Genomic DNA, 27,656 nt, shown 5'->3' with positions numbered 1-27,656 from the left:
GCGCGGAGTACGGGCCGCTCCGCCAGGCCCGACTAGCTGCCCGCCGATCTCCTGCCTCGCCTCGCTGCACGGGATAACCTGCAAACGCGCGCACCGGGTGGGGAGTTCGCGTAGCGGACTGAGCCTGCGCGAAGTCGGCGGAGACGCGTGCCTACGGGAAGGTGGCCGGGAAGGAGGGCCTGGTGCGCGGCGCTGTGAGGCGGGCACGCGAGTGGGGGCGACGCGGCGGGGTGACGCGGGGCCGCACTGGGGGTGACGCGGGGCTGGAAGTCCAGGCTGCGTTCTCTAGGCCAGACTTTTCGAGTGGGAGCCCATTTGACCTTTCCTGGAGACCAGTACTTGGGCCGGGACAGGACAGGGGCCGCTAGTGTCACCGCCGGGGTCGGAGTGGGGGACGTCTAGTGAGACGACCGAGGCTCTAAAGGCCGGTGTGGAGTGGTCGGGCTGGCCAAAGGGCCCCTGGGAGCGTCTGCCGAGGGGCGGATCCCCCAGAGTGGCCAGCGGCAGCGCGTCACTAAACCAGGGGTTATTAGCTTGGGCAGGTTAATGAACTTGGGGAGGAAGAAAATAACACCTTTAATTTTCTCTGTGTGAAATGAGCATTTCCTTCCGTGACGGAGTAACGTTAGCAGTGCCCTAAACTAAGTCGTGATTTCCAGTGGGGAGGAGGGTAAATGATGGTTGGACATAGAGTATCTGCAACTACTTACAAGCTATCATTTACGCCCATCTCTGCTTCGACAGGATGACAGAATCTTGGTATTCAGTGTGTTGCAAAAGCAGCGTATAAACTAATGTAGCATGAGTTTGTTTTCAAAACGTTCTGATACCTATTTTGATATCATTGGGTTTTTTTTTTCTTACAGTGCTATGTGTTTCATTTAATGCATATAAGCACTTTAATATGGCTACTTGAAAATTTTAAATTATATATGTGCTCACGTTATATTTCTGTTAGAGTTGCAGGCCTCATCCAACGTGGAAAAGGCCCTTTGTGCTAATGTCACGAGGGTGGTGGTCAAAAGAGGCTGTCCAGTATCTTACTCGGACCTGGGTTGGAAGTCAGCCCAAGCCCAGTTCCACAGCTGGCCGGTCTTACCCTGATATTCCACTGTACTGCGGCAGGACCCCCCAGCCAGTTGCTCCCCTTCCTGAGCCTCAGTTACTAATCTGTTCAATCTGCAGTCACTTCTGCAGTCTTACCAACTGTGACTTTCTAATATAACTAGATCCTAAAATATTTTCAGGCTGGCTATTCTGGTGTTTTTTCTTTATTAAAGAGTTTCAAGTATGCAGACCAGGATGTCTAGCTGTCCAATAGAAATACAGTGCGAGCACATATGTGATTTAAAATTTTCAAGTACTCGTGTTATTATAAAGTTTAAAAATTGGGAAACTCATGTTAATTTTCTTTAGCCCAGGATGTCCAAAATTATTTCAAAATGTCATGTCGAAAGATTATCGTGTATATATTTTACCTTCTTTTTTTTTTTTTTGGACACAGTCTTTGAAATCTGGTGTGTGATTTGTACTTAAAGCACATCTTCATTCAGACTAGGCATGTTTTAAGTGTTCAGTAGCCACGTGTGGCCAGTGGCCACTATATTGGACAACACACCTCTAGTCCATTTACCCACAGATTTTGCAGGAAAGACACGTTTGAATTAACTTCCCTGTGCAGAGGCCCAGAATGCTGACAAATTTTTCCTAATAATACATTATAATAGCTACGATTTCTAAAATTTCTATTAAATGAAATGTGCTAAAAATACCTCATTTAATCTTTACCCTCGTGGTGAGATCGGTAGGATTATCCTCACTTTTTAAATTTTTTTTAATTTTTTTAATGTTTATTTATTTATGAGAGAGAGAGCGTGAGTGGGGGAGGGCAGAGAGAGGGAGACAGAGAATCCTAAGCAGCCTCCAGGCTACAAGCTGTCAGCACAGAGCAGATGCCGGGTTTGAACTCACGAACCTCGAGATCATGACCTGAGCTAAAGGTGGTCGCTTAACTGACTGAGCCACCTAGGCACCTCGGATTATCTGCATCTTGCAGCTATTGATATCTAGGCACAGGAAGGTCAAGTAATGGGCCTAGTCCCGCAGGACTCAAACTCAGCTCTAACTTCAGTCCCCGATCTTTTAAATCATGGCTTGATAATATCAATAGCTTATGTCTATCGGGTGTTTACTATGCCAGCACCATGCTGCAGGCCATGTATTCGAAGCCTCATTTGATCATTGCTACAGTGCTGTAGTTGACCCCAGTTTACAGGGGAGGAGACTGAGACCAGAGCAGCCAGTGCTGGGAGACTCGTGGATGATGGTTTGGCAAAACTGAAATCTGAACCTGGGCTTTCTAATCTCAGAGCTTGTGCTTGTACTCACTTCTGTGTCCTCTTTCTGCCTTTTGTGACTACAAGACCAGTTAGACTTCATTCTTTTTCTGACCTTGCCAGGCCCTAGAGGGGAAAAGCCAGAGATGGACCTTGTGAGATTCGCCCGGCTCTTCTCCGGCCCTCGCCCAGTGGGACTGTATGCCCTTCAGCACCTTGACCCTCTCAGAGCCAAATGGGCAGGAGGCAGGGAGGGGCCTAAATGGCTGAGGGCTGCGGGGCTGACACAAGCCTGCAGCAGCTCCCCCTCTCAACTGCCCCTTGGCCAGGGGAACCAGAAGAACAGGAGCAGCGTCAGCTCTGACCTGAGCCAGCCCGGCCCCATGGCCACTCAGGAGGAAGAGGAAGAGAGCTTTGGGACCCTCTCCAACAAATATTCCTCAAGGAGAATGTTCCAAAAATCGACAGCCCAGTTGTATAACCTACGGCTCAGGGAACAGAGTGCTGATGAAGATGAGGAGAGGGACCTGGAGCCAAAGCCATGGCGGGGCCGGAAAAACACCCCTTACTGGTACTTCTTCCGGTGCAAACACCTGATCAAAGAAGGAAAGGTGAGGGAACCTTTGGATTCTGCTGCTCCTGGGTCTACTTCTTGGTAGTTCAGTATTCTTAAAGGGCCACCTTACCTTCCCTATCTCTAAATATTTGGATGCTCAGGGCTCTTCTCTGTCCTCACTCACCCTGGGTGTTGCACTAGGTGACCCACCAACCCCCTGGCTGTCAGGGTCCCCCTCCTTGTTACAGTTCTCATGTTGGTATCCTCAGCCCATCCTTCCCAATCTGCATATCCAGCTACCTCACCATCTCCCTTACACTTACCCACATTCATCTGAAGGTTTTGTTCACAGCCTTGTTTTCCCTGCACTGTCTTCATCTCACTAAATGGCGATGCCTCTCAGGCCAGATGCCTTCAGGCCATCCCCAACTCTTCTCTTTCTCTCACCAGCTCCAGGTTCAAGATGTTTCCAGTCCTAACACTTCCCTCAGGGCTACCTCTAGCCTTAACCTCAGCCCCTCAGCTATCAAAACCCTCGTCACTGGGCTCCCTGCTGCTCACACCACCTCTTTCTCCCACATCTGCTTGCAGCACAGAGCCATCCTATTAAAGCAGAAAGAAGATTGTTATTTTTCTTTCCAGGACTCTCAATGTGTTCAATGACATTGATGTTCATTTTATTAAGTATAGATAAAGACATTGCGTTTATGTTTAAAAATCTCTTAGAGGTGTGTGTTGAAGATTTGGGGAGTGAAATGATGCAATGTCTGGAATTTGCTTTAAAAAATTCAGTTTGGAAGGGGCGGGAACAGGGTATGGTGAAACAAGATTGGCTGAACATTCATCATCATTGTCGTTCTATTTTCTTTTGTGTGTGTTTGAACTTTTCTTTCTTTTCTTTTTTTTTTAACGTTTATTTATCTTGAGAGAGAGAGAGAGTGTGAGCAAAGAAGGGCAGAGAGAGAAAGGGAGAGGGAGAATCCCAAGCAGGCTCCGCGCTGTCAGTACAGAGCCTGACGCGGGGTTCGATCTCACTTACTGCAAGATCACGACCTGAGCCGAAATCAAAAGTCAGACGCTTAACAAACTGAACCACCCAGGCACCCCTGTTTGAACTTCTCCGTAACGAAAAGTTGAGAAACAGAGAAGCCAAAGCCTCACAATAGCTTATGAAGGCTGCAAGATCTGCCTTCCACCCTCCTTGGCTTTCCACTCATCTCCCCCTCCCTCACTGTGCCACAGCCATTGTGGCCTCCTCTCTGCTTCTCCAACTCCCAGGGAGACTCCTGCCTCAAGCCTTTTGCAATGGCTGTTTTCTCAGATAGCTGCATGGTTCCTTCCCTCGCCTCCTTCAGATCGCTGTTCTGTCATCTTCTGGTTGAGGCCCTGCTTGGCTGTCACATCTAAAACTGAATCTCCCATACCCTTCTTTTGGCACTGCTTGCTTTATTTTTGTTTTAAAACCTATCACCATTCGACACAGTGTATATTTTTCTTAGTTATCTCATTTGGTGTCTCTTTCCACACTAGAAGATGTGTTCCATGAGGGATCTCCCTCTTGTTCACAGCTGTATCCCAGCGAATAGACTTTGCCTGGTACATAGTAGGATTCAGTAATTACTGGCTGAACCGATGGACAAAGAAAATAATTAAGTTGTAAAGGAGTGAATTGAGGATTTAAAGGGGGTGGTATAGGAGTAGGGATGGGGTAGAGACGACTATGGGCCAAGGGGATTTGCAGCCAGAGGAAGCTAGTCATTCAGGGCTGCTGTCTTGTGCCATCTCAGGAGGCTGCTGCTGTGAATGGCCCCCTGTGATTGTGCAGCACAGTGGCCCTGAGTGTACCTACCAAACTGGCCAGAACCCAGTCTCCCATCCAGCTTAGACCCAGGGGGCTGGCACTACAGATGGGGTCACCAAGGAAGGAGGGGGAGGGCAGATTCCAGGATCTGCAGAATTAATATTTTCTGAGGACTTACTGAGGATGAGGCCCTGGCTCCACTCTAGGCCCACAGACAGGCAAAGACATGCCCTGCCTTTGAGGAGTTTAACATCTGGCTGGAGGGAAGGCAGGCATGGCACGGGGGCTGAGAGCTTTTGTAGGTGGTGGGAGTTTAGGGGGCTTTTCTTCCTGGCCACCACGAAGCTCCCTTGTTGCAGAGCACAGGAACCAAGAAGCTGGTGGCAGAGGCCCAAGGTGGATGTGTGGCTCCCGGGCACGCCTGGGAGGGTCCCTCAGTCTCAGTCTCCTTCCCTTTTGCTGAGGGTCTCTGAGGCTGACCTGAGCCCCCTCCCATGTCCCCCCCCCCCCCCCCCCCCAGCTGGCCGAGGCCCTGGAGCTGTTTGAGAGGCAGATGCTGAAAGAGGAGCGACTCCAGCCTCTCGAATGCAACTACACGGTGCTGATCGGGGGCTGCGGGCGAGCCGGATACCTGAAGAAAGCCTTCAGGCTCTACAATGATGTGAGTGGGGGCTGGGGCACGGGGCCAGAGGGGTAACGCTCCAGAGAGCATGGGCTTTAGAGTCAAAAGGAGCTGGGTGCATATCATGAGATGTCACCTGCTGGTGCATTACCCTGGTCAGACTGTTTAACCTTCCCAGCCTCTGTTTCATTATCTGTAAATTGGAGGTGGTCTTGGAAGATTACATGAATTTGTAAGTCCTCCGACCAGGGCAGGCCCCACCCGACCTCTTCCTTTTCCACTGCTACCCATCCCCAGTTTGTTTTTCCTCCTTACCCCCCATGCTCTATGCACACGCACACCCTTCTTTCAGAAAAAAAAGGGCTTTTACTTCTCTTGGAAGATGATTTTACTTTATATTCATCCACTTCTTGTGTTGTATTTATCACTCGCAGAGCCAGGAAGCTGTTTCTTTTGTGACTCAGGAGAGAGCTTTGCCAAAGAGGATAGTAGACTCCAGTATAAGAGACCCCATCCTCTCTTGGAGCCAGAAGCTGGGAGCATCCTTTCTCCCAGCAGGACTTGTTGGGAGCCCTCGGCTGGTCATTTGGGATGCTCTTACTGTAGGCCTGATCAACCCTGGCTGGAAGCAAGGGGGAAGAGTTGTGGTTACAAATGATAAAGTAACATGTCCTCTAAAAAACCTAATTAAATACCATGGTGTAGAAAGACATGATCAGCTAGCCAGCAAAGAGCATTCAGGTGGTAAGTGAGGGGCAGGTGGGGCCAGAGGGTGTTTATTGTGGTTCTTGGTAAATAGTCCAGAAGCAGGCACTTCCTTACGCTTGGGGGATCCTTAAGGGAATTGGCACATGTCACCTTGGAGAAGCTCAGTTCATTCTTTTTATTCTCTATCAATTTGCTGCTTGTTTCCCCCAATACACTTTTTATTTTGGAATAAGTTTAGATTTATAAAAAAGCTACAAAGATATGTGTTCCCAAATACCTCTCACCTAGCTAATCCCTGTATTAACATCTTACATAGTGAAGGTACATTTGTCAAAACTAAGAAACCAGCACTGGCACATTACTGTTAACCAAACTCCGGACTTTACTTGGATCTCACCACTTTTTCCACTGATATCCTCTTTCTATTCCTGTATCCAGTCTGGGTTCTCATACTGGCTTCTCCATTTTGTGATTATTATTTTTTTTGAGTTTCCTTTTTTTTTTTTCCCTGTGACATTGACAGATTTAGGGAGTGCTGGTCAAGGATTTTATAGAATGTCTCTCAATTTGTACTTTTTTTTTTAATTTAAATTTTATTTTTTATTTTTTAAAATTTGCATCCAAATTAGTTAGCATATAGTGCAACAATGATTTCAGGAGTAGATTCCTTAATGCCCCTTACCCATTTAGCCCATCCCCCCTCCCACAACCCCTCTAGTAACCCTCAGTTTGTTCTCCATATTTATGAGTCTCTTATGTTTTGTCCCCCTCCCTGTTTTTATATTATTTTTGTTTCCCTTCCCTTATGTTCATCTGTTTTGTCTCTTAACGTCCTCACACGAGTGAAGTCATATGGTATTTGTCTTTCTCTGACTAATTTCACTTAGCATAATACCCTCCAGTTCCATCCATGTAGTTGCAAATGGCAAGATTTCATTCTCTTTGATTGCCGAATAATACTCCATTGGATATATATGCCACATCTTATTCATTCATCCATCAATGGACATTTGGGCTCTTTCCATCCTTTGGCTATTGTTGATAGTGCTGCTATAAATCTGGGGATGCATGTGTCCCTTCGAAATAGCACACCTGTATCCCTTGGATAAGTACCTAGTAGTGCAATTGCTGGGTCGTAGGGTAGTTCAATTTTTAGTTTTTTGATCAATTTGTACTTTCTTGTGATCAGGTTGGGGTTATGGACTTGGGGAAAGAATATCACAGAGGTGAAGTGCCCTCTTCACTTCGTGTCACGGGACCTATCACAAATGACATTACCTTCTTGGTCACTTGGTGAAAGTAGTGTTTGCCAGGTCTCCCCACCTGTACTGGTTTTCCTTTTCCATTTTTCTGTGGGTGTCCTTCACAGCTACTACTACTGTTGTTGGTTACTTATTTGTCTGGTATGATTCTTCCTGTCTAGAGCATGAGCTCAATGAATACAAGCTGTGTCTGTCCTGGTAACCACTGGTGGCCAGTGCCTGGCTTGTAGGAAGTCCTCATACACGTCTGTTGTATATGTGAGTCCACACAGAGCACGCATCATCCGTTCTCAAAGTCAGGATCACCATCCTCATTTTTCAGAGGAGGAAACGGAGGCCCTGGGAGATAAAGTGCTATGTCCAGAGTTACCCTGCTTGAGAGCACTGGAGCTGGGATTTGAGCCCCAAACGGCCTGACTCTAAAAAGAAGTTTCTTTACACTCCTCTGCAAGCAGCTTGTCACCTGCCCTCAGTCAGGTGGCCTTCGTCTGGGAAATAGCACTTGGCTTTACCAGGAGCTTCTCAAACTCGAGCTTGCTCAGTCACCTGGAGGGCTTCATAAGCACAGCGTCAGCCTCACTCCTGGGTGTGTGACTCTGCAGGGTGGGGGATCCTGAGATGTGCTGCTAGTGTGGGGGCCACTCTCCTACCTGGCTCTTGCAACAGCCTTTCAAGATGATGGTATCACCCCCATTTTTCCAGTGAGGAGCTAGCTTGCCCGTGACCACTCAGGAAATGTGGGAGCAGGGGTTTGATTGTCCCCTCCTACCTTTCCCCAGACCACGTCCACCCCATGGATCTTCACAGTCAAGGTGACCTCGTCGGCCAGTGGGTGGGAGCATCTGGAGGATCCTGCTAAAAGCATCTCAGGCCCAGAGTGGGCTGATGGCCATGGGGAGGGTGACTTTGGTGCATCTGGAGTGCAGGGTTAGCTTTCAGAGTCCCTCTGGCTGAGTCAGGGTTTTGGAGAAGTAGGCCCTGGCATATTGCTCAGCTCCACCTTAGCACAGGCCCTGCTGGGGGCCTGTTTAATGGAGGAACAGAGTCCTCTCTAGCTTCCTCTCAGGGCAGCTTGTCACCTGTGTGTCCAGCTGACCCCAGAGCCACTTCCAAGTTTCTTTCCATCAATGCAGATGAAAAAGCGGGACCTGGAGCCCTCAGATGCCACATATACGGCCCTGTTCAATGTCTGCGCTGAGTCCCCCTGGAAGGACTCTGCTCTGCAGAGTGCCCTGAAGCTCCGGCAGCAGCTCCAGGCCAGAAACTTCCAGCTCAACTTGAAAACATACCATGCACTGCTGAAGATGGCCGCCATGTGCGCAGACCTCAGGATGTGCCTCGATGTGTTCAAGGTGAGGGTGCCTCTTCCTTCCTCATCCCCCGCTTGGGGCCAGTCTCACGTGGCAGGTGTGAGGTTGTGGTTGTGTCCCTCGTGCAGGGGTCAGGCGTGGCTTCACAACTCAGAGGCCTCGTGGGACACATAAAGAGGCCCCTCCCCTGTGCAGCAGGTTGTGTGTGCCGCTGTGTGCTGTGTCTCCCTGTGCGGGACTCGGTGGTACTGCAGAGGAGGGCGGGGCTTCATAGCACTGAGGGCAAGTCAGTGCCCAGCAGGGCAGTCCTCCTGCCTAGAGAGAGCAGTGGGAAGAAAAATCCTGGTTTCTGGGAGGGCGGAGTCTGGCAGGTCAGTGTGCCAGGTTTGAGGGGAGCAGGTGAGTGGGCTCATGGGAGTGCTGAGCAGGGGCCCGAATGCCTCAGGGCTTTGGCCTGCAGCCTCTTTTATTCCCCAGCTGCAGGGTTTTTATCTCCAGTTCCAGAGGAGACAGTGAGGGAGGTTTAAGCAGGGAGGACCGAGAGCAGGGTGGTGGTTCTGCACTCTCAGGTTGTGAAGGGAGATCAACATGAGTTAACACCCAGACAAAGGCTCATGGGAAGCAGGGAAGGCTCTAGGTGCCTACGACCAAACCTCAGGAGAACTGGACACACCCTTGGCAGCATTGTCTTCCCTCAGGGCCGGCCTGCTCTCTACTTTTAAGTTCTGTCTCACTCTTCCCATGGCTGACCGATGCTTTTCCTCACTACTCCAGTGAGGTCCCACCTGCGCACTGCAGGAGCCAGGACCCGATGGAGTGTCTAAGTACCATGTGGTGTGGGACAGCCTTTGACCAGTCCCTGGGTTGGCTGCCTTGAGCCGGCCTGGCCTGTGGGAGAGGCAGGATCATGGGGTCTCAAGTCTGGAGACCTCCCTGAGTGACAAATCCCTCTAAAGGGTGCTGTGTGAGAGGCTGGTGGCTGAAGCTTCCAGAAGAGGGCAGTGTGGCTGATAGGCCTCTGACCTGTCCAGAGATGGCATTGGTATTTTATGCAGGTCACTCTGGCTGATGGGGGAGAGGGCCCAGTTCAGAAAGAGCAGTGATTGTCCAGGAAGAGGGAGCACAAACTAGAAGCTCACTGAGATGGAAGAGTTGGTGACTGAGGGGGAGACGGGAGAGCGGCAGCAGACCGGAAGGGTGGGAACACCCATGCTCACAAGAGGGACAGAGGAAGACAGGCTTAAGGAGACTCTGAGGTGCTGAGCGGTGGAAGAAATTTCAAGAAGTCTGGCCAACCCCGACAGGCCTGGGAGAGGCCAGCGCCATGAGCGCGTACCATGTGCAGGCCCCACACCTTTTGGTAGGGTTGTTCCAAAAGTCCTCTAAGGCACGTCCTACCTGTGACCCCACTCTACAGATGAGGAAGCTGAGGCCAGGGAGCTTAATGCCTTTCCCACGCTCACAGCTGGCCTATGGCGAAGCTGGGACCTAAAGCCAGTTCTGTGCAGTTCCAGTGCCTCAAGCACAGGGGCTAGAAGTGGCTGCGGGGATGGTCTTTGCCAAGGGGCTGCACAAAAGTGATCACTTCGGCCAGGAAGAGCATTCTGGAAGGAGAGGAGGACGGAGTTCAGGCAGCAGCTGGATGGCTGTGCTCAGGAGCTTGTTCTGAGCCACTCTAGAGCCAGATTCAGGTCCCACCTCTTCAGGATGCACAGCCTGGGGTGCGCTAGGAGTGTCTACCCTGAGTCAGCCCCGTTCGGGCCCAGGACTGGGCTCTGCCACAGGTTCTCAGTGTGACCTCTGTTCCCTCCCCCAGGAAATTGTCCAGAAAGGGCATGCAGTCACCGAGAGGACCTTCAGCTTGCTGCTCATGGGCTGCATCCAGGACAAGAAGACGGGTTTTCGATATGCCCTGCAGGTCTGTCCCTCCCAGCTCTGCCTTCCTACCTCTCCCGCTGTGCACCTGTGTCAGGTGCAGATGGAGATGTGTGCATTTGAGCGGCTGTGACGGCCCTGTGCTGGGTGTCTTTATATTTGTGGTATTTTGGCCTCTGCAAAGCACATGGCTTCCCACCGTTTTACAGATGGCAGGGAGAGGAGGCCCTCAGACGCGGCATGGCTGACCCCCAAGTGAGGGCATAGCCAGTCCTCTCCCACTCTACCGAGTGGCCTTCTGTGCAGCTAGCTCAGATCGGCTATGCTCACGGTCTCTGAATGCCCATAGCACACTTACCCAGAGTGCTTGTTCAGCCCACCTCCCTCAGGCCCCCACTCAGCATCTCTGCAGGTGGGACCCAGGGGTCTACATTTAATCCTGAGAGATTCTCATGGACATCGAAGTTGAGACACACTGCTCTGATTCCACCTTAGGTCCCCCGAGAGAACCCCCCCTAATGAAGTGGGGTGGTGGTATTAGGAATGGTACCACAGCTGCTTTCGTAGCTTCTCACAGGTGGGGAGGACCCAGAGCTCACCTAGAGCCCTCCCACTTAAGGCGGGGCCCACAGACTGGCAGCTTAGTTTCACCTGGGAGTTTGCCAGAGAAGTAGGGTCTCAGCCCCACCTGGGCCTACTGCGCCTAGATCAGCATTTCAACAAGATCCCCAGGTGGCTGATCCACATGGAGTGTGAGCCCATGTGTCCCCTGGGACAGCCCTGACCAAAAGCTCGCCTCCCCTCTGCAGACTCCCTGGAAGCAGTAGCTTTATAGTGAAAATCAGCCAAGATCTTGTTCCTCCCTTTCCTTGTTCTAGATCTGTTCTAGTTAGAGGTAGTTTGTAACGCTAATAGCTGGTTTGTGTTTTGCACCTATTAAACTGCTCAAGCTAGGCACCAATAGCCCCGTTTTACAGACAAAGAAGCTGAGGCTCACAGAGGTTAAGAAACTTGCTGAAGGTCCCAGAGCTATGAAGCAGAGCTGGGAATTGAACCCACATCCGTCTGACTCTTAGAGCCCAAGCCCCCACTAACCCTCAGTTCTGTCAGCGTTTCCCATGGGGGTACCTGCTGAGATCCTTGCCCTTCTTAAATCCCTGTCTGATGGGCAGCAGATGTCTTGCAAGCTGCACCCACCTGGGCCTGACCAGCCCTTACCTTGTCTGCACACTTACCCTGACAAGGATAGGAAGTCGGATGTGAGCTGTCATCCCACTGAAGGTGGCCTTCTTTTGAGCCCACAAAGGCAGTGAGACCAGTGAGCCCTGTGTGGCATCTCATGGCATCTTAGAAATGGCATGGTTTTGGTGTCAGACTGACCCAGACATGATCAGGGCAGTCCTCTGTGGAAAACACACTTGAGTGTGCAAGGCACTGTGCTGTGGGATAAAAATGATCTCAAGAGGAAACAGGGCTGCCAGCTTGTGAGGCACTCTTCCTGGTTGAGTCCCCTTCCATTGTGCCTGCTCTCCAGGAAGTGTGAGAAGGCTGCACGGGGCAGGGCACACAGTGAGCACCCAGGAAGTACAACTAAATCCAGTTCTTAAGTCATTCTAGACTCTTCCGGAACCTAGCCTCTCTGATCGTCCCTCCCCAGAGGAGTACAGAGAAGGCAGGCAGAGACCCAGGGCAAAGTCTGTTCCCAGTACAGGGACCTTGGGAGAGGACAGAGAGATGAAATTGCGAGAACAGGTTTGGGGTAAACTAGAGGGAGGACAGGGGTCCTCCAGAGAGTCCTCAGATTCTCAGGATTCTCAGTTGTCTAGAACCTGGCGTTGGATTAGATACTGTCCAGCTCCTTCCTGTGCCCTTTGCATTTACCGAATGGTTGTTGACTCCCTGTGCCGGCTCTGCCGAGGGCTTTTCTGAGAAGGAGCACAGGGCTAAGCTTGTCTCTCCCCAGTAGGTGTGGAGGCAGATGCTGAGTCTGGGGCTGCAGCCAAGCCAGCATGGCTACAACCTGCTCCTGGGGGCAGCTCGAGACTGTGGCCTGGGGGACCCGGAGGTGGCCTCGGCACTGCTCCTGAGGCCCAGGGAGGAGACAGTCTTGCTCCAGCCCCTGGCAGGTGGGTTTCAGGCAAGGAGGAGAGCCCAGGCCCGGGGGGGCGACGGTATGTCAGTCAGGCTGGACGTGGAGGCCCTGGAGAGGCAGCTGTTTCTGGAACCTTCTCAGGTGCTTGAGGGCCCTCTGGAGCCTCAGGAAGCCAGAGGCCCCAGCAAGGCCCAGCCCGAGGTGGAAACCAAGACAGAGCCTGACCACATGGTGGCCCTCACTTCTTTGGCCCCAGAGCCTTCTCCCCGGGGGCCGGAGACCAACCTCCTGACCTTGGGAGCAGTCTCCCCAGCTGTGGTCTCCTTTGGGACTGTGACCACCCCGGCTGACCGGCTAGCCTTGATGGGGGGCCTGGAGGGCTTCCTGGGCAAGATGGCAGAGCACGGGCTCCGACCCAACATCAAAACCCTCACACTGCTTGCTGAGGTGGTGGAGCCCGGGAGTCCCGCGGAGTCCTCACTGCTGACCGTCCTGGACATGCACCAGGTGGAGGCTGATGTGACGTTCTTCAACACGCTGATGAGGAAGAAGAGCAAGCTTGGAGATCTGGAGGGGGCGAAGGTGAGGGGCTCAGAGGCAGGCACCAGGTTCAAGGCTGCAGTCCCTCCTTTCCCTTCCCTCCTCTGACCTTCTGACTGCAGGACCTGGCTCCCCTGCAGGGTGTGTCATCCGTTCCTGCAGTAGGTGGCCAGACTGTCTGGAGCCTCTGTTTTGGGCCTGGGCCTGAGCCTGAGCTTGGGCAAAGCTGACAGTCAAACGGTGAACCAGCCAGCCACTCTCCCCATCCCCGTTGAGGAGCTCCCAGGTGGGTGGAGGCAGACATCAAACATCCTCACACTGCTGAGGGGTACATGGGACACGTGGCCTAAGAGGCTGGTGGCTCCCAAGTGTGCCCACCCTTCAGCCACAACCCCTGACACACACACACTGATTTAGCCCTCTGTGTTAAATGCTGCTCTGCAAGCTTCCCATCCTTTCCTCTCTTCACTGGCTGCACCACAAGGCTGTGCTGGTACAAGGCTTCCCCATTTCACAGATGGGGACACGGGAGTCCTTGTGGGATTTTGTCCATGTGTCTTTGTCACGTCTCTTTTGTCAGAGCACTGACCTGGGCTCTTGTGGGCTCTTGTGTCTTGTGAAGAGACACAGCCTCTGCCTTCAGGCCCTCAGTGCAGAGCACACCTTCTAGACAAGGTAAACATGACAGTACCCCTCCCTGAGCCAGGCAGGCTGCGAGGCCATCTTCTTCCGCAGCCCCTGGCCCGGGCAGCCTCGGCCGTTACTTCCCACGCTGTTGTTGGCGCTGTCTCCCGCCTTAGACACTGAAGGCCGAAGGCCAGGGTGGATGACCGACAGTGGAACAGAGACAGGAATGTGAAGGGATTCATGTTCCCATTCACGTTCGGGGAGAAGGAAGGGTAGTCCTTGCAGAGCAGCTGAACTCTGGGGAGCTGGGCTGAGAGCAGCATCTAGTGTGGCTGCAGAGGGGGCTGCGAGGCCCCCGAGCATTGCTGTGCCCCCGAGGTCTACAGCACCCAATCGGGGCTTCAACCAGGGAAGGCTCTGGCTGGGCCCGGTGGGTTACAGCTTACAGAAGTGCCATGTCTGTCCCCACAGGCTCTGCTGCCACTCCTGGCAAAGAGGGGGATCCTTCCCAACCTGCAGACGTTCTGCAACCTGGCCATTGGGTGCCACAGGCCGGGGGACGGCCTGCGACTACTCGCAGACATGAAGGTGAGTGGGTCCTGGCCAGGCCAGGTGCTGAGAATTCGGTGGGGGGGGGGGGGGGGGGCGGGGTACTTGGGAAGAGAGGGCCTGGGCCCTCCTGAACCCCCAGGCCTCTGCACCCAGACAGCATAAACAGTGTGCATGGGGGTGGGGAGTAGGGATGCTCTAGCTTCAAGGGTATAATGGTCATTGGCCCAATGTGAGAGAAAGTGGACCCTGGTCCGTTGCTGCAGGAGCCGGCATTGAAAGCAGAGGGTGTGACAGTCTTCAAGGTGGCTGTGGTGGGAGAGATTGAGGGAGGTCGTGGGGAGAGACTAGGCCCGGTTCTGGAGGGACGGAAGGTATGACCGGAGCAGGGATCTATCAGAACTTTGGGGGCAGGGGTTGCGGTAAACCTACAGCCAAGAGCCGAAGAGGTGGTCTGCACGTGGTTTACTGCCCGAGTCCACTGATTTCTGAGCAAGTTCTTCAGGGCTGAGAGGGTAGGATCCTCAGCTGGGTGGGCTGGGCCTGCCATGTGGGGGCACACACTTGCCTCCTGGAGCAGGAAGGACAGCCCATCGTTGCCACAGGGTTCTGCCCTTCTTGCCCTGGTTGCTGGTCTGCAGAGCAGGCCTGAACAGCAAGGTAAGCCCCCTAGCCTGACACGCACGGTAGGCTGCTTTGTCCCAACAGTGGCCATCTCCTTGCTGATTGTATGTCTGTGATGTTCCAGAAATGCCAGATGACTCCCAACACCCACATCTACAGCACCCTCATCAACGCCGCCCTCAAGAGGCTGGACTACACCTATCTCATTGACATCCTGAAGGACATGAGGCAGAACAGAGTCCCGGTGAATGAGGTGGTCATCCGCCAACTGGAGTTTGCAGCCCAGTACCCACCCAGCTTTGATCGGGTGTGTGCACCAAGTTCCAACTCACCTGTCTTCTCTTTAACCACCCCTGCCTTTCCCCTCACCCCTAGGGCCGGCCTTTCAGTGGTGGAATTCCGTTGCTTTAAACTGTCAGTGGCTTCCCTTAGGAGAAATTCCAAATTCTTCAAAACACAGCCCGTGAGTCTCCGTCCCTGTGGCTCATTTCATCTTAGGCTACTCTTCCCTGTATTCATGGTCAGTCCTACTGGCCTCTTTCCTGCCTTGGGGTTTTTGTATTCCTTCTGCCTTGATAGGCTCCCCGTTTTTCCCACAACTGGCTCCTCATCCTGTGGGCCTCAGTTTGAATGACTCTTTCTCAGAGCTGCCCCACTACTGCTGCCCCTTCCCATCATGTACAGCCCCTTCCCATCACGTACAGCACTGTTCCTTTTTGCCATGCTTCACAACCTGTCATTACACGTGCACGTGACTTTCACCTTTGCAAAACCATAAGCTCCTGGAGCTGGAGACTTCCTGGCTCTGCTGGCTCCCCGGGGCCTGCCCATTGCCCAGTGCCTAATACAGTCTGTTTGTCAAGTGAATGGGACAGCAGCAGCAGTGAAAGAATCTGCTTTGTACTGGCCACTTCTTTCCCTGTTGTTCTGAAGAGAGGAGGCTCGGGGGCAGTGTGGGGATAGGGGGCTCAGATTTTAGGTCTACGGAGCCAGACTCTGTGTTGAGTGGCTTCAGAGCAGCTGTGGCCTGGAGGAAGGAGCACAATCCCAGGGGGTAGGGAGTTGGCAGGGACACAGCAAGGCATGGGGTCAGGGACAGCCGTGCCGGTGCAATGCTGGAATGCCATTTTGAAGGCCCAGTAAGAATTCATGAGATGGCAGTAGAGAGCGTGCCTGGCAGAGGGCACAGCAGGGAGTATTTGGACAGTTGGTTAAGTCTTCTCATTGGTTCTTCCGAGTTATGTATTTTGGATGCTAATCTTTTGTTGGCTCCATGTTGCAATATCTTCTAGTTCGTAGATCTCTTTTTTTTTTTTTTTTTCTAAAATTTTTTTTTTTTTTCAACGTTTATTTATTTTTGGGACAGAGAGAGACAGAGCATGAACGGGGGAGGGGCAGAGAGAGAGGGAGACACAGAATCGGAAACAGGCTCCAGGCTCCGAGCCATCAGCCCAGAGCCCGACGCGGGGCTCGAACTCACGGACCGCGAGATCGTGACCTGGCTGAAGTCGGACGCTTAACCGACTGCGCCACCCAGGTGCCCCTAGTTCGTAGATCTCTTTACTCTGTGGTGTAGGGCCCTCGGGGGGTCTTCTCAGGTTCAGTCAAGTCACCGGACTACCACAGGCCCAAAGCTTATTGGATTCAAATCACATTTGTATTCCCTTACGACGGTGATGTATTTCCATTTGAGATGGTCAGGTTTTTGTTTTATGTACTTTTAGGCTGTATGAGATACAGACAAATTTAGAATGGTTGAATCTTTTAAATCAGACTGTTTGTCATCATGTGGTAACAGTCTTCAACTTGGACATTTTTCGGGGTTTTTTGTACATATTCCTCTGCCAGCTTTCCTTTGGGATCTGCCAGGTTCATGCTGTTTGCTCCTTTCTTGCCTGCCTCTCCAGAGACCACTACAGCAGTGCTGAGAATGGAGAGAGGCACTCAGGCTGTGGAGGCAGAGTTAGGGGATTCTAGCTTGGGAGGCTGGGGTGACGTCCCTGGTGTGGCACGGCAGCTCGTATTTCGAAGGAGTGTTAGCAGAGGAAGTCTGGTCTACCCCACAGCAGCTTTGTCTCTCTACATTAGCTGCTCAGGGACCGAACAACTCTTCTGCCCTCTCCCTTTAACCAACTAGGAGCAAGAACAGCTTCCCTGAGGCCTGAGCCAGCTGCCATGGCTTGGGATTAGCTACAGGTAGCCTGCAATGACTAATGGCTCCTCTGAACCCCATGCGTTTCCATTTGTAGTACAAAGAGAAAAACACCTACTTGGAGAAGATTGATGGCTTCCGAGCTTATTACAAGCAGTGGCTGAAAGTGATGCCAGCAGAGGAAACCCCCCACCCGTGGCAGAAGTTCCGGACCAAGCCCAAGGGGAACCAAGACGCCATCACTGAGGCTGACGTGGACAGAGGCCTTGGAGGCAGGTGAAGGGAGGCCCCGGGGACTTCCGGCAGAGCTGGAACAGAGTGCGTGGTGTTTACAGGGCTCCATGGGAGCCCCGGGATGCTTTCCATAGCTGACCCACAAATGTGTTCCAGTGGCCTCCAGCGCAAGGGAATGGTCGGGCCCAGAGGAAGCGCTACAGCATTCTGCAGGCATAGGTACGAGGACACACTGGGCCCAGGGCCTGACGAGTCCATGGCAGGTCCAAGAGCAGACCGGCTGACCTTGGCACACCCTCTCAGGTCATCCTTGCCCCCATCACCGATGGGGAAAGTGAACTGGGCTCGGAGTCACATAGCACCTACAAGGTGGAGTCAGGATTGAGTCCCAAGAGTGACGGGTCCCTGGGGTCTGGTGCTCACCCACTGGGTTCTACAGATGGCTGGCTCTCTGAAAGAACAAATGCAGGGCCCAAAAGGTTTAAAAGTTTTATTTCTACAAATCACAGCTGATAAACACCAAAGCCTTAACATGTAGAGACCATGCTTCCACTCGGGCCGGGAGCACCGCTCTGCGAGAAGAGCTGCTCCCAGGAGAGGGCGTGATGCGACAGGCAGAAACCTGCGAAGTCCAAGGTTCAGGGTGAAGAGAGGTCAGGGCCCGAGGGCCTCAGCCAGAGCAGCCCCGACAGCCGCAGTGCGTACACTCGATGATCCGGCCCTGCAACAGGGGACAGCTGAGACACCGCACTTCCACCACGTGTCACCCCTCCCCCCACACAGCAATCCTCCCACCAAGAAGGTGGTGGGACATTCACGGTCTACCGTGATGCTCTTCAGAAAGCCCTTCATGATGGATGGAAACAGCTACTGTGGACCCTGAAGCTACACTTCTGTGCACTTAATATATGCAAATTCTATGTACATGCTTATCCCCCCACCACAAAAGGAAAAAAAAAACCTGTGAGCAATTCTTGTTATTCTATGAAGTGAGCATGACACACCCTTCAATACGCTGGAAGTTGGGTCTGTGTACTACTTGGGGCTCAGTGCCAGGGGCCTCTGGGCTGGGGAACTTTCTAGTGGGGGCACTGGGAAAGAGGATGTACACCTGAATCTGTATGGCAGCCGAAGAGTCCTATCCCCTGGACTAGGTGGGCCCCAATGTCTGGCTGGGGGCGTACCCAACAGAAGGCCCTAGAGCAGTGGTTTGTGTTGATTTTCCTTTTTCCTGTTTTGGAGGAGCAAGACCCTTACCTAAGCAAACAAGATCAGAAGGTGAAACCCAACTAAAGCTAAAGCAGGCTCTATCCTGGCCCCCGGGCTGGGGCAGCACCCCGGACCCAATGCCACCACAGAATCCTGGGGCTCTCAGAGGGGAGGCTTCTGCCACTTCACCACCTCTCCCTGCCCCTACCAGAAAATTGACACCCAGATTCTTCCCTTGGGGAGGCAGCCCTCTCCCATGCCCCCTGCCCTTTGGCCTTCCAGGTGATTCAGGGAGACAGAGCTACCTGCTGAGCTAAAGCCCCGTGCCTGGAGTCAAAGCTCTGTAAACTTAACTAGTGTGCAGCATAGAGGGACCCTGTGATGAGGCACCTGTGTGACAGGCGGCCAACTGGGAGGCGGGCAGTCCAGTCTGACCACCCGGCTCGGCCCACAACGAGCAGCCAAGGGTGCTGCACTCAAAGGCCACTAAGGGTAACATCACAGTAACTGTCTGCCTCCTTCTCTAGCTCCAGTTCAGAGAGGCTGACGCTGTGAGCTCAGCTACTGCACACCCAGCATCATTCCGGAGCTCCCCAGAGAACAAGGTTCTGACAGAAGAAACACAGTGTAATTCTGAGGAAAAGGAGGCCTGGAAAATAGAGTACCTGAAGAGTGAGCCCCAGAGGGGAAGGACAGGAATGTCTGCTTACTGGCCTGTGCTTCCCTGACTCAGCCTTCCCGCCCCCAGGTCATACATGAGGAAGGACTTCAGTAACTTGCCCAAGGGTGGAGTTGAGACTGACCCCCCCCAGACCTAACACGCCATTGCTGCCAAACTGCCGGGTGTGGGTTCCCCGAGAGAGCGATTCCCTCTCTCGGGAACGGCCAGCAGGCCATCCAGCAATAAGGACTACATTCCAGCCCCACAAAACAGTGTAAAATCCCCTGGCGTCACCCAGGACACACTTCTGAACTGAAAAAGGAACCTCCAACTTGATCATCAGATGTTACAGGGGCGGAGACCTCACTTACCACTTCCAGCTTGCTTTTGGGGACCCGGCAAATGCAATTCGTCCCAAAATTGGTGTCCCGTGTCTGAATGCACCGCAGGCAGCATAAATTCTCATACCCCTGCTTTTTCCATTTTGCGATCAGGTTTTTGTCTGCGTAGCCTTCTTTAATACAATATTCATATAGTTCTGTCCAAAAAATGGGGAAAGGGCATCAGACCACGGTATAACAGCTGCCCCAACCCATCACCACTCTTCCTTAAAAAGACTATTTCGCCAACAGTGGCCCCTCCCCGCCTTTTTTAGTGATAAGACAAATGACATTTGCTAAGGCTGTAAGAATAAGAACCATTAAATAAATGTGAAAGCCACTCAAGTTGTCCAGGCCAAGAGAATTTAATTACCTCTGCTTATGGCTTTCCGCTTATAAAAGAGGTCAAAAATATAGCGGGTTTTCTGGTGGTGGATCCTGAAGATGGGCCACAGAGATTCCACTTTCCTCTTTCCCTCATGAGGTTCTGTTTCAGCTGGGGAGAAAAAGGGATGTGTTTGTTTTGTTGTGGCAGGCAGCATTCAATCATGGGTCACAATGTTTTGTTTTTTAAATAACTAGGGATAAAGAATAAATCCTACTTCATACCCTCTAGGTTTGCTGTCATCAAAGTGACCGTAACAGGTGTTGATGTGGAAAAATTGGATCATATGCTGCTGGTAGAAATGTTAACATGGTGCAGCCTAGCCTCTCTGGAAAAGTCTGGCACTTCCTCCAGGAGCTAAACAGTTACCAAGTGCCCTAGCAGTTCTCTTGCTAGGTATATTCCCAAAAGAACTGAAAACACATGCACACGAAACTCCTCTATGAATGTTTAGGCGGCATTATTCACAATAGCCAAAAGTAGAAACAACCCAGCCTCAACCAACTGATGAATGGATACACCAAACATAACCCACCCACAAGACAGAATATCATTCAGCCGTAAAAAGAAATCAAGTATGGACTTACTACAACACGGATGAACCCCGAAAACATGAAGCCAAGTGAAAAAAACATCATCCCCAAAGCCCACCTACTGGATGACTATCTGCAGAGACACAAAGTAGGTTAGTGGTTGCCTCAGACCGGGGGGCGGGGGAGGCACTACTAAAGGGTGCAGGGTTTCTTTTGGAGGGGTAATGGTTGCTTGACTCTGAATATACTGAACACCCTTAACACTTCAAAAGGGCAAGTTTTACAGAATATGACTTCTGTCTCAATAGAGCTGTTATTTTAAAAAAGATAAAAAATGAGCCACATGATTTAAACATGATTGAAGTGGCAATTCTGTCTCTTAGCAGCTCCAAGTTGATCTTTATCACCTTGACTCAGTTTTTAGAGAATGGAGAAAGGGGAGGAGTGGTCAAGAAAAATGTGCCTCCATTTCTCCAACTTTGGGGACATTCTATGACTTAGGATGTAGAACTCAGCTCCACGAACAAGATTCTGTGATCCAAGCAAAAGGCAGGTGTTGAGGCCTGAGCAGCGCGCACTGTGTGCCTGCTGCAGCTGAGGCCCTGATCGAGTGTTGAAGACAAGGCAGTGGGGCAGACAGAGCAGGTCTGGAGCCCCGTTCCGAGGAGGGAAGCAGATCAGCACCTGGTGGTAAGTGGTAGAGGCCAGAGAGAACACAGAGGGGATGGCAAGTGGGGAGAGGGGGGACTGCCACTTTATACATGTGATCAAAGAAGGCACAAGAGGGACATCTGATCACAGACCTTAAGAAACAAGGGGTGGGCTGGGGACTGGGCAAAATTGGTGAAGGGGATCACAGGTACAAGCTTCCAGTTAGAAGACAGGTCCTGGAGATGTAAGGCATAGCATGGGAACTATAATTTATAATACTGTATGGTGTGTTTGTAAGGCCTGGATGTCACATTGTGTTAATCATTTCATATACACATATCAAATCATGTGTATGTGCATCATTTAAAATCATGTGCATGATATAAAACATGCATGTTTTATATCAATTAGATCCCAATTTAAAAGGGAGAAGGGAGTGGGGCATTGGGTGGCTCAGTCGGTTAAGCAGCCAACTCTTGATTTCAGCTCAGGTTTTGATCTCATGGTTCATGGGTTCAAGCCCCATGTCAGGCTCTGTGCTCATAGTGTGGAGCCTGCTTTGGATCCTCTGTCTCCCTCTCTGCTCCTCCCCCACTCATGCTCACTCACTCTCTCTCACAAACATCAAAAAATAGTTTTAAATAAAAAAGGGGAGGGGCAAACATGCTTATAAGGCAAACAGCAATGCAAAGGCCCTGAGGCAGGACTACTTAGGGATCCAGGAACGGCACTTGTGGGCAGGGGATAAGGGAGAGAGGGGATGGAACTAAGGAGGGGGCTGCAGTGAGACAGTGTTTGACCTGGAAGGCCACACAAGGACTTTGTTTAACTGAGACAGAGTGCAAGTGGGGGAGGAGCAGAGAGAGAGAGAGAGTGAGGGAAGGGACACAGAATCCAAAGCAGGCTCCAGGCTCTGAGCTGTCAGCACAGAGCCCGATGTGGGTCTGGAACCCACGAACTGCAAGATCATGACCTGAGCTAAAGTCGGATGTTTAACCGACTGAACCACCCAGGTGCCTCAGGACTTTGGTTTTGCTCTGATGGGGAAGTGAACCACTGGAGGGTCCTGAGCAGACTGTGATCTGACTTAATTTGAAGCCCTCACCCTGGCTGCTCTGTAGAAACGACTGTAGGGAGAGAAGTAGGAAGCTACCGAAGTAATCCAGGTGAGAGTAGCTTGGACCATGTGGTGGAATTTAAAAGGAATCAAAATTTAGACTTGTGGATTTTCTAACATCGCACTATGGTAATTTAAAATGTACACAGAACAGCATATTGGACCCCCAAGACCTATCACACAGCTTCAAACATTTATAGTATTCAGCTATTTTTATTTTATCTGGTTCTCCCCACTTCTGGGGGTGGGAGACTGAAGTATTTTAAAGTGATCTCAAACCATCAAGTGTCACATTCATAAATATCTATGTATCTCTAACATGTTAAAGACTTTTAAAAAAGGATCCACAATGCTAATATCCCACACAACAAAACCAACCATTCCTCCTTATTAGCAACCATACTCAGTTCAGTTTTCACTCATTGCCTCAAAAACACCTGCTGACAACGCATGTGTTTGAATTAAGGTCCAAACAACATCCAGACGTTGTACTTTGTTGATCTGTCTCACAACATTCCCTCCATCCTGTCACCCTTCTTAGGAATCTGGATGTCTTAGATGCTTGGATAGGAAGAAAGAATGAGAAGAGTCCAGGATGGGTCCGTGGTTGTGGCCTCAGAACGGAAGCAGCTCTGGGGTGGATGAATGATTCAGTTCTGGACATGGTTAAGTTTGAGATATCCAAATGGGGCCACTCCACAGGCAGCTGGTATATAGAGTCTAGTTTTGAGTCACGGCTGGAGAAGATGTGGTCACCTGGGCAGAGTGTGGAAAGCCATGCATCCGGATAAGCCACTGAGGGAAGGGCACACTGCTGCCTAGGCTGCAGCTGGAAGCAGAGCCTCCCTCCCTGAGCTTTGGTCATTTTTCAGTCTTTTAATCACAGCAGCACTCCCATTTTTAAAGTCCCGTTTGGACCCATTTTCCCAAAACCACGTGCACATTCTTGGATGTTGTTTTGTACAGGTCCACACACAAAGTGGAACGCCGTTTCTGGTGGCTGATGCACAGTCCTGCCCCTAGGAGGATAGGGCAGGAAGAAAGGCCGGGGGTAGGGGCATCGTGGCGCAAACTAGATGTAGCTTTTTGCCACTTTGCTAATGCCAAAAACTTCAAAAGCAACTGCCCGTTAACTTCAAAACCTTGGCAACAATTCTTTTAAAATGTTATTGTTTAAAAATCTAGCTAAGGGTTCATTATGCAAGTGTTTATGCTTATTTTCAACTAGTTTAAAGTCCTTATAAAAGCAGTTATTTACAAGTCCTGGTTATAGTTCACAGAAATAGTGCCTTTATTTCTGAGTTACCCACCAAACTCCCCTGCCACACAGTTTCCCCCATCTCTGCCCCTCAGTTGCTATAATCAGGCTCTTTGGGGACCTCCAGGGCCACAGCAGCTGTACAAAAACTTGAGTATGACCTAACAGACACATAAAGAGCCAGGCAGGGTCAAGAGTCAAGCTAGCAAACACTGGGGACAAACTATAGGAGAAAACGGGAACTCTCCATCTGCTTCAGTAAGTGTGAGTTGTCCTGTAAGTGGCCCTCAGATCAGGACAGGACTGGTAATGCCACTGGCTTTGGGCTCCTCTGTGCCAAAAGCCACACAAGGGTCCCCCATGTCTAGGAGTGTGGCCACAGATACCACAGGCAAAAGTTGTGCTACAGGCTACAAACGAGGAACCAGCAGCCCCAGCCAGCCTGAAGGCAGGCTTTGTTTGGCTCCTTTCACAAATACCTGCGGTTTTTTGTTGCTGTTGTTGCTAAAGTGTGAGCAGGGGAGAGAGAATCTTAAGCAGGCTCCATATAGCATGGAACCCAACGTGGGGCTCAATCCCATGACCCTGGGAGCATGACCTGAGCCAAAATCAAGAGTCGGAATCTTGTTTTTTTAAGTTTGAATTTTAAATTAGAAGAGTTCACATGGGGGCACCTGGGTGGCTCAGCTGGTCAAGCATCTGACTCTTGGTCTCGGCTCAGGTCATGATCTCACGATTTAGGAGATTGAGCCCTGCATCAGGCTCTGTGCTCTCACACAGAGCCTGCTTGGGATTCTCTCTCTGCCCCTCCCCCGCTCATTCTCGCTCTCTCAAAATAAACCTGGAGAAAAAAAAACCAGTTCACGTAAAACAGCTGGATTTCTGGCTTCTCTTGGGGACCCCCCCCCCCCGAAAATTTGGCAAAACTTAGCCTGGATCCCAAGGTAAAATGGGCTTCGGGTGAATAGCAGCTCCTGCCCCTGTCCAGTCTGCCACATCCTCAGAGTTTCCTATTGTTCCCAACACTAAAGCCAAGTCTGGTGCCACCTGCCATCCACTGTTTTCTTCATAATGGAAGCAAGGACAACATGAAACAGGTCTTACACCTGTGAGTTTATCAAAAAATGGGAAAGCAAAGAAATGCTGATGGCCTATATGATTAAACAAAAATGGAAGAGAATATTTCTTTTGGAGACAATTTTCAAGGACTCATAAAATCTTTTCTATTGTAGCGCTCTCCAGGTTCCTTTATTTTGAATAGAGATCGGTTTGGGGAAGAAATCTCTCAGCCAAAAATGACCTTGATTACTGGAAGTTCTAGGTATTTAACAGAAGTTATCTGATACAATCAGTTTGGGGGAAAAAAGGCAACGTGACTTAACAATGATTTAATAATTATTGCTGGAGGTATGACCTCATAACAAGGGTTAGTTACCAAAAAGCTTTAAAGAAAGGACCACTTTAAAAAGCAATTCAGTTAAGTAGTTACACTGTGATCATATAAGATATAAGGCTCATGGTTTCGGATAAATTTTCTAAAATCATACTACATGATTCACAAAGTTCAGGATCATCGACATTTTTTGGGAATGTACATTGTAAAAAACTAGTGTATAATGCAGAAACAAAGTGATGATGAAACCAGTGTCAAAGACCCAATATTTATTAAAAAAAATAATAAAACTGTTTCAGAAAATGTGAAAATGAAAAAGGACAGGATTTTCCAAGTAAACATATTTTGTAAAATTCTAAATATGTACCTAACCAAAATAGTAACTAATTATAGGTCTGCTATTCGATCTTTATTCTCTAAAGCTTTCATATCTAGTTGGCCCCAAAATGGCTTTGAGGACCTTTTCATTGGTGCCATCCTATTTTCCAGGACATAGAACATTCCTGAGTTAATAAGCAAACAAAACACGTCCGTGTCAGGAGGCCATAGTGGCGCTGCCTGTCTCTTCCCACCGATACTTGCATTTATGCCTGGCCCCTGGGGGGTCATCTAAGCCTGTGACCCTTAGACACACCTCACCCAGTCGCGAACTCCCCCACTCACCTTCTCTCATCTTTTGATCTAATTCATCCAGTGTCGGCTCGATCAACTCCCAACCATCTGGGGGAGCTTTCCGGCTTCTTTTGACTTTAGGCATGTTTCCCACAAGATAATTTGCAAAGATCTGGGAGAGGAAAATTAAATGGATTGGTTTCTGAACCTGAGATCCCCAAAGGCCTTCACTAGCCACCATTTTGGTGCACATTCACTTCCCTTACTCTGTCTCTTCATCTGTAAAATGGGGATAATATAATCTACCTATAGGACCATTGTGAAGATTTAACTGTAGTTATATGCAACATGCCTACATTAAATGTGTTTAATAGACTTTTTGGTGTTATCATTAACATCACCTATGAGCCTGGCCCTGTACTGGATATTGGGAACACAGAACAAAGAGTAAGACACAATTTCTATAGTTGAGAAGGTGACATTCTAGCAAGGAGATAGAAAGTGACAAGGCAATTACAACATAGTGTGGGAAGGACTATGGTTGGGAGAGACAAGGGAATGAGCGTTTAAAAGGGAAAAAGATGCTGTCAAGTCAAAGTACCTCAGGGTCTGCTTCCCAAGAGTGTAACAGAAAGATCTCTGATCTCTTCAGTTACAAACTCAAGTTCTTGTCCAGCTCTACCAATTACTGTAACTTTGGGGGAGGTCACATTCCCTTTCTGGTCTTCAGTCTTATCTGTAAAATGAGAGCAGTGAATTAGCTTGATTGCCAAGGAGTTTTTGTTCACTTGTTTGTTTTTTAAGAGAGAGAGCACACAAACAGGGCAGAGAGGGAGAAAGAATCTTACGTAGGAGCTCAGCACGGAGCCCAACACAGGCTCCATCCCATGACCCTGGGATCATGACCTGAGCCATATACTCTACCAGCTGAGCCATCCAGGCACCCCCAAAGAGTCTTCAAACCCAACAAAGTATTACATAAAGGCAAGTTATATAAAGTCCACACAATTAGCCAGTCCAAATCTAAACAACCACATTTTTCAAGTCACAAGGCATTTCTAGGTGGCAAAGCAAATTCAGGTTAATTACCTCCTACTGTGCAGCATAGCAGGACTCCTATCCCCCAAACTCATCGGTCCCTCCCTTCTGTGGGGTGCCTGACAGTTTACAATGTCCACTCCCCCCCCCCCCCCCAGCCTCCTTTCCTTAATCCTCCACTAACAACCTTACCGATGAGAAATGAAACTTCTGCAGGTAAAGTCAGAGTCACACAGATGAAAACTGGCAAAGTATAATTCGGATGGCGGGGGGGGGGGGGGGGGGGGTCCTGACTCCCAAATCAGTGGTCTTTGGACGTATCTTCCCTGCTCTGAAGCTAGAGATGGTCAGAATCTGGACCCTGCCCAAGCGCGCCCGGCTGGAAGAACAAAGATACGGGACACCAATTTGCTATGACCCAGGGAAATTCGAGAGCCCTGGCTCATCTGGAGGTCAGAGGACAACCCACAATAGAAAACTGGTAGGAAACAACTAGATCAAGGGGTGTCGGGTGGTATAAGAGGTGGTAGCGCTCGTAAGAGCGTGGAAAGGCATTCGGAGCTAGGGAGGGAAAACACTACAGTCGCGACTGTACAAAAGGCTCATTAAGAGGACATCTGGGCCGAGCTTACAAGAACAAACAGCATTTAGACAGAAAACATTTTCGGGAGAGAAAACAGTGGGAGGAGTGGGAACCTAGAAGCAAGAGAACCCCTACACCCATTCCCTGGGCAGAACGAACCAGGCGCCGACTCTTCTCGGGAACTCACTCTCACCTCCCGCTCCAGAAGCCCGCACCCGTCCCAAAGCCAACCGCTCCCACCACCTCTGGGCCAGTGCAGATCTCCGATTCCTGGCCTTAGCGGTCACCAAGGTACTAGAGAACACAGGAAAAGCACTCACCTGAACCACCGTCGCCGTCAGCCGCCTCTTTATCGACGGCTTCCGCTTCCCAGGCAATCTCTCCAGGATGAGGTCCTCGCGGATCCCCTCCCTTTCTCGCGCTGAGATTGCGTCATTTTAGGTGTCTGCAGCTCCGCCTGTATAAATTCCAGCCCGCTGTTGCCTTTTGCCGTCACTTCCCGGGGGGAGACCGGCAGGCTCACGCGTCTCCCCGGGGGCTGAGGGACT

At 50.7% G+C, this 27,656-nt stretch overlaps 2 protein-coding genes across 3 annotated transcripts; one reads left to right on the top strand and one right to left on the bottom strand.

Annotated features, from left to right (window-relative positions):
* The first annotated feature begins 43 nt into the window (after positions 1-43).
* On the top strand, positions 44-18,259 carry PTCD1 (pentatricopeptide repeat domain 1). Of its 2 annotated transcripts, none has more exons than XM_043561203.1 (9): positions 44-182; positions 2,460-2,947; positions 5,214-5,354; positions 8,419-8,637; positions 10,412-10,513; positions 12,437-13,144; positions 14,201-14,317; positions 15,027-15,209; positions 17,152-18,259. In XM_043561203.1, the coding sequence occupies exons 2-9, from the start codon at positions 2,483-2,485 to the stop codon at positions 17,332-17,334; spliced, it is 2,118 nt and encodes a 705-aa protein (XP_043417138.1). In that variant the 5' UTR covers positions 44-182; positions 2,460-2,482; the 3' UTR covers positions 17,335-18,259. The 2 variants fall into 2 exon arrangements, with proteins under 2 accessions (XP_043417138.1, XP_043417139.1); XM_043561204.1 differs by having other exon boundaries at positions 73-194.
* On the bottom strand, positions 17,764-27,628 carry BUD31 (BUD31 homolog). Its single transcript, XM_043561212.1, has 6 exons — positions 27,429-27,628; positions 26,089-26,223; positions 25,539-25,659; positions 19,912-20,034; positions 19,530-19,696; positions 17,764-18,009 (listed from the first exon to the last, which is right to left on the bottom strand). Exons 3-6 carry the CDS (start codon positions 25,630-25,632, stop codon positions 17,959-17,961), a joined length of 435 nt encoding a protein of 144 aa, XP_043417147.1. The 5' UTR covers positions 25,633-25,659; positions 26,089-26,223; positions 27,429-27,628; the 3' UTR covers positions 17,764-17,958.
* Between the last annotated feature and the right edge of the window lie 28 nt (positions 27,629-27,656).

Source organism: Prionailurus bengalensis, chromosome E3, assembly GCF_016509475.1.
Source record: "Prionailurus bengalensis isolate Pbe53 chromosome E3, Fcat_Pben_1.1_paternal_pri, whole genome shotgun sequence".
Taxonomy (NCBI): domain Eukaryota; kingdom Metazoa; phylum Chordata; class Mammalia; order Carnivora; family Felidae; genus Prionailurus; species Prionailurus bengalensis.
The sequence above is the reverse complement of the archived record's forward strand: the minus strand, read 5'-3'. Positions and strand labels throughout refer to the sequence as shown.